The sequence below is a fragment of the Myotis brandtii genome, unplaced genomic scaffold (genome assembly GCF_000412655.1).
Source record: "Myotis brandtii unplaced genomic scaffold, ASM41265v1 scaffold50, whole genome shotgun sequence".
In the NCBI taxonomy this organism is placed as follows: domain Eukaryota; kingdom Metazoa; phylum Chordata; class Mammalia; order Chiroptera; family Vespertilionidae; genus Myotis; species Myotis brandtii.
In genome coordinates, this window is record NW_005369061.1 from 2084988 (window position 1) to 2093629 (window position 8642).

At 49.2% G+C, this 8642-nt stretch overlaps 1 protein-coding gene across 1 annotated transcript; it reads left to right on the plus strand.

Moving 5' to 3' along the window:
• Positions 1-3006: 3006 nt before the first annotated feature.
• On the plus strand, positions 3007-8347 carry LYRM9 (LYR motif containing 9). The gene is made up of 4 exons (XM_005876913.2): positions 3007-3411; positions 3552-3695; positions 5543-5635; positions 6731-8347. Exons 2-4 carry the CDS (start codon positions 3570-3572, stop codon positions 6746-6748), a joined length of 237 nt encoding a protein of 78 aa, XP_005876975.1. The 5' UTR covers positions 3007-3411; positions 3552-3569; the 3' UTR covers positions 6749-8347.
• Positions 8348-8642: the final 295 nt, after the last annotated feature.

The window sequence follows — 8642 nt, forward strand, 5'->3', positions numbered from 1 at the left end:
TTTGGCCCCTTGAGTGTGGCTCTTCCTAAGCCTTAGGAGTACCCTAATTAAGTTAATAACAATGTACCTACCCATATAGTTTAAGTTTAAAAAATTTGGCTCTCAAAAGAAATTTCAATCGTTGTACTGTTGATATTTGGCTCTGTTGACTAATGAGTTTGCCGACCACTGATAGTGATGTTTTCACAGAGGCAGGGAGCCCAGGTGGAGGGGTCCAGTCCGAGGAGTAAGGATGTGCCAAGCGAGCATTCCCAGGGCCACGGGGTTTGACTACAGTTTTAGCAATGATGCCGTGAGGTTCACTGCCCCTTAAATCATAGCAAACCCACACTTTAAATTAAATTGAGACATGTTTAGTTTAACTCTTCTGAGTGGACCCACACATGCCTTCTCTGCCAGTTATTACTGGGAAGGACTGAGAATGATAATTGAGCTGAAAATAGTCTCCCGCCCATACTTGCTGGGTTGGTTTCTAAGTATTGCTTGGGTTTTTAAGTAATGAAACTAAGTTGTGCTCTTTCCAAATGTTAATTTTGAAGACTGCAGCTGGTAACCATCTGTTACACCACTAGCATTTTACAATATTTGATTAGCACTTTATATAGTTTGGGGAAGCCTGCCAGTGGAATCTGCCCATCAGGTTGAGGGCTTCAGTGGTATGTCCTCTCCGGTGGTACTTGAAGGTCTTTGCCCCATTGTATGGGGTTCCCCTCAGTGTGTTGGACCGAAGTGTGGCTGGTGAGACTGGCAGGTTGATATTTGGGGAACCCCGCCCTGTTTGCACTCTTCTGTAGAACCATCACAGTTCATCATGGAAGTAGAATTTGGGAGATTAAGATTTTTCGATCCGTTTCAACTCTTTTGGCTGCAAGTGACAAAACAAACCCAAGCTGCTTTGGCAAATGGGATTAATTGTCTTGGATCATTGCAAAGTCTAGGGGTGGGACTGCCTTCTAGTGAATGGTTTTAGGGCTCAAATGAATTCTTCAGACTTGGTTCTCAGCTCTGCCTTTTGTGGCTTCAGTCTCCAGCGTCAAGAGGAGGCAAGATGGCTTCCCTGAGAGAGGATGAGTCCTCTCACCATCAGGTCTAGTCACTCCTGTAGACGTGTTGAGATTCACTCAGCTTCCTTCATGTGCCCAGCTGTGAACCAATCCCTGCCACCACGTGGATGCAGGTCTCTGATTGGCCAGACTTGGAGTGGAGCTCCACCCAGACCTTGTGGGCTGTGACCTGGCCTCACGGGATCACCAGCCACACATATGGGGCTGTTACCAGATGGGTGGTGGGGGCAGACAACCACCTACCTGCCCCAGTGTCAGAGCGAGAGCCCGGAGCACCAGGAGCAAATGGGAAACTTAGCTGTGGAGATGGACATTTTTTGTTGCCAGGAAGATATGCTGGAAATGGAATGAAGGAGCCTCTGAAACCAGCTACTTAATGAGTTTCTTTTCTCAGTTTAAGGACCTCTGATAGATTGAAAACCAAGGCCAGTCACTTAATCTTGGTCTTTTAGCTCCTTCATTTGGAGCATAGTGAGCTTCTCTGTCACAGAGGGGAAATCTGGACAGAGGAGATAACAGATCCCATTCAGTCCAGTTCAGTAAACAGGGCACGAAGCACTGGGGCCTGGGCCAGGCTGCCCAGGCCTGGCAGCGCATGAATCCTGGCAATGTGGGAAGCACTGTACCAGCTCCATAAACAGGGTACTGCTCCCCCCACCCCCCCTCCCACCGGAGGGACAGTCAGGAAGGGCTTCCCAGAAGAAGTGACATCGAGCTGGGCCTGGCAGGATAAACATGAGTTCCTCACATGGAGAGGGGAAGGAGCTCCACGCTCAGGCAGCTGCATGTGCAAAGGCACCAAGAGGTGACTGACTTGTGGTTTTGGGGGATCTGGGAGAAGGTCCTTGCAGACCTTCTCAGTGTGGAGGAGACTGGGACATGACGGGCAGAGGCAGGAACACAGGCAAGATGCAGTGGCAGAGGTCCAGGCAGGAGCCTACAGCGCAGTGAGCATAGAGGAGCTACTGTTATGGGCTGCGAGGCACTTAATGGAAGCTTAACAAATGCTTATGTTCTAGATTCTATCATTGGGGGGGCTGGAATCTGTGCTCTTAGTTGAGTTTCCTTCTTCAAAAAATAAGAGGCCAAATTAGAGTTACAGGTTCTTTGGAGAGAGACATGATTATACAGAGCTTAAAAATATGGGTTCTGCAGACACAAAGGAGTACATGACGTATGATTCCTTTTATGTAAAACTCAGGAAAATGCAAACTAATCTGTAGTGACAGAAAGCAGAGGTTGCTTTGGGATGGGGGAGTGGCGAGGGCAGGAGGAGGGATTACAAAGAGGCTGCAGGAAATTTGTGTGGGTGATGGAGATGTTCACTCTTTTGCTTTTGATGATGGTTTCTTAGGTGTATACATATGTCGAAACTTATCAAAGTGTACACTTTAAATATGTCGATTGTATGTTAATTACATATCAATAAAGCTCTAAAGGTTTAATAAAAAGAAGAGGTGGGCTCTGGAACCTGTCTGGGTTCAAATCTCAGCTCTATCCTTATCAGACCTTTCTGTGTTGATTTTTTTCTTTCTTTTTTTTTTTTTTTTTGGTGCTTGATTTTTTTAAAATGCGTGCATTAATCACATGTAAAGCGAATAGGACAGAATAAGAGCTCATTATTATTTTATTTATTAATCCTCACCTGAGGATATGTTTATTGATGAGAGAGAGAGAGAGAGAGAGAGAGAGAGAGAGAGAGAGAGAGAAAAGAAACAGAGAAACATTGATCGGTTGCTTCCTGTATGTGCCTTGACTGGGGATCGAACCCAGTTATGTGCCCTGACTGGGAATTGAACCTGCCACTCTCTGGTGTATGGGGCAACACTTGAACCAAGTGAGCCACCCTGCCAGGGCAAGAGCTCATTATTATTCCTATTTCTAACATACAGGAAAGTGAAATCACGTGTATCATGACAACTTTTTATGTAGCTGCTTCTTTACGTAGAGTCCTCTGGAATCGTGTTTCTCAAACTTTAACTGCATGTGACTCTCCTGGACATCTTGTTACAACGCAGGTTCTGTCTGTAGGTCTGGGGTGGGGCCTGAGGATCTGCATTTCTAACAAGCTCTCAGGTGATGTCGATGCTTCCGGCTACCCTTTGAGTAGCGAGGCTCGAACCTTTCATCCTGCCCACTGTTGCTTGAGGTTAGATGATTCCTTAGCAATTGTGACACGTGATTTTCCTGCTTGTCTCCCCTCTGCCGCCTGTCAGTGACTCCTCCTTGCCCGCCACCTGGAGTTGGTGCTCAGAAAGAAGATGAGGCTGAACATCTCACTTGTGTTCCTTGTCGCCTGCTCTGGGCTGAGACGCCTGCAAGACTGAATGCACAGCCAGAGCTCAGGGTCTGGGTTCCGAGGGGTGTGGTATAACCGCGACCTGGCCTCTGTGCTGTTATCAAGCCTCTTTCACAGAGCGCTGGAACCCGGGGGCCAGGACTGGGCATTGGCTTGATGCCTTAGATGTGATGCTCTGTGTTTTCCAGGGACAGATAGCCTTGCAGATGGCCCCGCTACCGGGGGCAGAGCTGGTCCAGACGCCTCTGCAGCTCTACCGATACCTGCTGCGCTGTTGCCGACAGCTGCCCACCAAGGGCATCCAGGAGCATTACAGGCACGCTGTCAGGCAGGTGGGAGCAGGGGATGCTGGGCCTGGGCGTGGGGGAGATTCCTCTGATAGAGGGCCTATCAGAGGGTCAGGGGTCAGGGGCAGGGATGGTCTTTCAGGCGGTGGGGGTGGCAGCTTAGTAAGAGCCACTGGGTATCAGTGCTGGGCAGCCCAGCTCTTCTCTCTGGTTTTTGTTGAGAAAACAGAGGATGGATGTGCCATCCAGCCCCCCAGCTCTGTGCCAAGCCTTGAAATAGGCAGCCAAATGGATAATTAAAATAGGCACATCCTCATTGTGACAGAGGTCTCTGTCGACAAAGCACACCTGACTTTAACCATGAGCAAACATCAGGTAAGCCCAAACCGAGGGACCGTCCACCACATCACTGGCCTGTTCTTGTCAAACACATCGATGTCGGGAAACACAGAGGAAGGCACCAGAGCTGCTCTGGTTTACAGGTGTGACTGCGAAATGTAACGCATGATTCCAGATGGGATCCTGGACCAGAGAAACAATTCCTATAAAGGACATTGTTGGGGGAAATTCATGAAGTTGGCATTTGGGCTGTGAATTGGATAGATACACTAGTACTGTATCCATGTGAAATGTTCTGAATTTGAGTACTGTTATTAAGAGAATGCCCTTGTTGTTAGGAAATACACACCCAAGTGTTTGGGGGTGAAGGGCTTGTCTGCAACTTTTAAGTGCTCCCAAGAGTTTAATGCAAACACATGAAGAGAGAATAGTGAAGCCACTGTGGCAAAATGTTAACACCTGGTGATTCTGAAGGCAACTCTTTTGTATTATTCTTGCAGTTTATCTACAGGTTAGAAATGATTTCCAAATAAAAAGTTAAAAACTAAAATTAATACAAATATAATGTGGAAACTGGAAACGATAGAGGAAGCAACAGAGGGCTGTGGAAACATGGAGAAGGGAACAGTGAGTTGTGTGAGGGAGTCAGGGAGGACTTCCCAGAGGTGAGCACTTGAGATGCTCCTAAAGTCAAGGAGGGTGTGTGGGGTCGAGAGCAACAGGGCAGAGGAGGCACCAGTGCCCGATTGTCCTGAATGAACCGGAATCTCACGTTGCTCCTCGAGGGTGAACATCTGGCCAGAAGCAAACAGCAGCCTGGGGTCTGCACGGGGCTTGGCTGGATTTCCCACACCACCCTCCCACGGCCCCTGCCTTCTCTGCGTGGCTTTCCAGCATGGGCCGGAGAAGCCCTATTCTTCCCGGTGGTGAAGCCATGCAGACATCTCCCCCTAGTGAAAGCAGCTTCCTGGGAGGAGCAAAGAAACAGTGATGGAAATTTCCCCTAGGCCCTCCATCACCCTTGCCCCCACCTGATAACCTTTGGGTCCAGCTTGATTTGGGTGGTAACTTAGGGACCAGTCTTCCATTTCATAACTGCCCTGCTGGCAAGAGTATGTGCTATGCAGTTGAATGGACCAGAATTCAAATGCTGACACCATTGCTTAGCACAGCGGTTCTCAACCTGTGGGTCGTGACCCCTTTGGTGGTCAAAGGACCCTTTCACAGGGGTCGCCTAAGACCATCCTGCATATCAGATATTTACATGACGATTCATAACAGTAGCAACATTACAGTTATGAAGTAGCAACGAAAATAATTTGATGGTTGGGTCACAACATGAGGAACTGTATTTAAAGGGCCAGAAGGTTGAGAACCACTGGCTTAGCAGCAGTTCTCCTCATCTCTATGTGGAATCATAACTCTTACGGAGGGAGGGTAAGAGAGATGCTGAGTATAAAGTGCCCACAGTGTGCCTGGCCTGTGACTGGTGCTCTGAAGCTGCCGGTCCTGTGAATTTTGCCACCATCTTTTTTTTATGCTTAAACTTTCAGAGTTTCCGGGTTCATTCAGATGAAGACAATCCTGAGAGAATCCAGCAGATTATTAAAAGAGCCATTGAAGATGCTGACTGGATCATGAACAAAGTAAGTGCTTGGCTCCTACCTATACCTGTGAGCTGTAATCTCGATGACCAGCAGGGGTCGCTTCTGCTCCACATTGAGAAGAGTCTCACTGCTCCCCACCTCCAGGAGCCAAAAGGTGATGGCAGATGCCCTTCTGATTGTATTTGTGTGTTTGTTGTGTTTGAGGGGGCAGGGGGACACCCTCAATCCCTAAAGACAAATTTATTTTTTTGTTAATTCTCACCCGAGGATATTTTTCCCCTTGATTTTTAGAGAGGGGTGAAGGTGGGGGGAGGGGGAGAGACAGAGAAAGGAAACATCAATGGGAGAGTGAGATGGTGCAGCAGGAAGAAGGAAGAGAGCAGTCTTACCGGAAACAATATGACAAAGCTGACAACAGTGTTGTGAAGAAAGAGCTGTCTTGGGGTGGGTAGTGAGCTCTGTCTCTGCAGGTTTTCCCACTGAGGCAGGTTAGTGAGGAAACGTTCAAGTGCCTGTTTTGGTGGAGAAAGAGAGTCAGTAACATAGGCTGGCTTGCTGGTCCTTACACTTTGGTTAGAAAACCTAGAGAGCGAAAGCATGCCCCACTCCTCTGTCCTTCTCAGTCAGAAACTCCAGTTATTGGGCCCAGGATTCATTTTTTTAAACTCAGTGATTGGACTAGATGGCTTTTGAGGTTCTGCCTCTGCCTGAGGTTTTTCCTCCCTCCAAACAAGGCTCATCTTAAAGGGAACGATGGACATGCCACCGTGTTTAATTCTAGTTCCCCAGTGTCTTTCTTATCCTTTCTCCCAACCCCCTTTTCCACTAAAGAGGAAAGGGGGGATCCAGGCACCAACTAGATTCAGCAGCCTGATGGACATGCCACTGTGTTTAATTCTAGTTCCCCAGTGTCTTTCTTATCTTTCCTTCCAACCCCATCAGCTACCTTTTCCACTAAAGAAGAAAGGGGGGATCCAGGCACCAACTAGATTCAGCAGCCTGGGTTCCACCACTTTCAAGAAGTCCCTGTGGGGGCAGCTGAGGCCTAGATGACCACCATTCTCAGCCTTTCCCTGGTCCTCCCTCTCGCATTGGCTTTCCTCACCCACTTCTAATGACCTCTCTGTCTTGCAGTATAAAAAGCAAAGCTGAGACTCAAAGAGTGAAGCCGCCCTGAAGACCCTGAAGGTGAGAGGCCTCCCTGGAAGGAACCAGCAGCAGCAGTTCTGGACTCTCATTGTCCTGCTGGTGGGGAGAGCAGGACACCAGGTGTGGGAGCAGCTGATTTGCTCCAATGGCTCTTCTCAGGCTGCTTGTGTCCCCGGTGACCTTCATGTTTGCTTTTCCGGGCGGTTATGATGTGAGATTTTGGGAGAATGTGTTTTTTCACTTTTCTCTGAAAGTGATTCATTTATTCTGGACGTCTTTCTTTGAGACCTGAGTGGGCGTCCCCTCAGATGGCGGCCTGTAAGGGGCACAGGGCATGGGTGTCAGAACCAGACAGATCTGGATTTGAATCCCAGCTCAGCGGCTTTTCAAGGGCGTTGACTTTGAGCTTGGTTTCCTCTCTTGTGAGAATTAAATAAGATGAAGTCAAAGAGCCTAACGCAGGACATGGTACATGATGGTGTCAGCAGATGACCCTCTGAGGAAGCCACCCTCCCCGCTCCCTCCTCTGCTCCCACAGGGCTCCGCGTATCTCTCTCTAGCCCACGGCACCTTGGTTCGTTTGCTTGTGGACTTGTCCTGTCCCTACTCGTCGCCACTGTCCCCTTCCCCCAGGCCCCTGAGCCTTCACAGTTGCACTGCGCCCAGCCGTCTGCCAAGCACCTGTGCTTCCCGCCCAGAGAAGCAGATGCCCTGGTCTTTGCCTTCATGGGTCTCTACTGTCACGGAGTCCCGGAGTCCTGAGTGGTGAAATGCAGCCTGCATGAAACAAGGAGGAATGCCAAGCACCTCCAGTAGTGCCCACGTGTTTAGGCTTCTGTGAACCTGCCATCTGTCTTGACTGTCCCTTCCCTTCTTTGCCACCATCTCAGAAGGAGGGGAGGAGGGAAGCCAGCTAGCAGTCCTGTGGATTTTCACGAGCCTGAAATTGGTGGAGAAAGACAGACCCAGATCGCATCCCAATTCTGCTCAGATTGTGCTTGGGTAACTTACCTCGCCTCTTTCAGCCTCACTTTCCCCATCTGTCCAATGGGGTAATGGCCGTACCTACCTCGAGAGCTGCGGTGAGGAATAATGAGGTCTAATGCATGCCAAGTGTCACCCAGAGCCTGGCATGGGGAGCTGGCTGCATGGGGAGCTGGCTGCATGGCCAGCCCGTGGTTACCAGCTACAACTATTAGGGAGCCCTGCTTTGCAAGTGGGAGATGGAAGCTCGGAGAGGTTGAGCCTCTTTTCAGGGTCACAAAGCCGCTAAGCCAGGTCTGTTTGAATCTACCAAACAGCACAGATTTGGGAGGGAAAGGAGAGCATCAGGGAAAGAGGGAAGGAAGGAGAACGGGAGGGAGGGAGGGAGGAGGGATAAGGAAGGAGGAGAGCAGCAGGGAAGGGTCAGGGGGAACTGGCCAGAGCAGGTGGAACAACCAGAGGCCACACTGGGACTTAAATACCCCTGAGGACTCAGCCGGAGGGATGAGCTAGCATGTGTTTATGTGCTGGCAATTGCATGGCTTAAAGTGGCTCAGCTACATCTATGTGCATTCGACTGATCAGCAGACAGTGAAGTAAATACATCACATTGTGAAAGCTTGATGTCTTCTTGCCACTTGTTCCCTACTGTGTGCTAACTTTCATACTAGGTGTTGTAGACAAAAAGGGGCCACATGCTAACCTGACAAGCTCAGGGAAGGCCTGAATGGCGGTCTTACATACTCTAAGACCTAAAGTAACCACAAAGGATGGTCTGAACACACACTCCAAGACCTAAAGTAACCAAAGGATGGTCTGAAATTAAAACTTTAACTGCCCTTGCAGTTTGGCGCAGTGGATAGAGCATCCGCCTGTGGACCACGGGGTCCCAGGTTCGATTCCAGTCAAAGAC

Excerpts from the sequence above, each read along its gene's own strand:
- LYRM9 (XM_005876913.2), top strand. The coding sequence starts at position 3,570 with ATGGCCCCGCTACCGGGGGCAGAGCTGGTCCAGACGCCTCTGCAGCTC. Across the intron at positions 3,696-5,542 it reads ACAGGCACGCTGTCAGGCAG|AGTTTCCGGGTTCATTCAGA; the intron begins GTGGGAGCAGGG and ends TTAAACTTTCAG.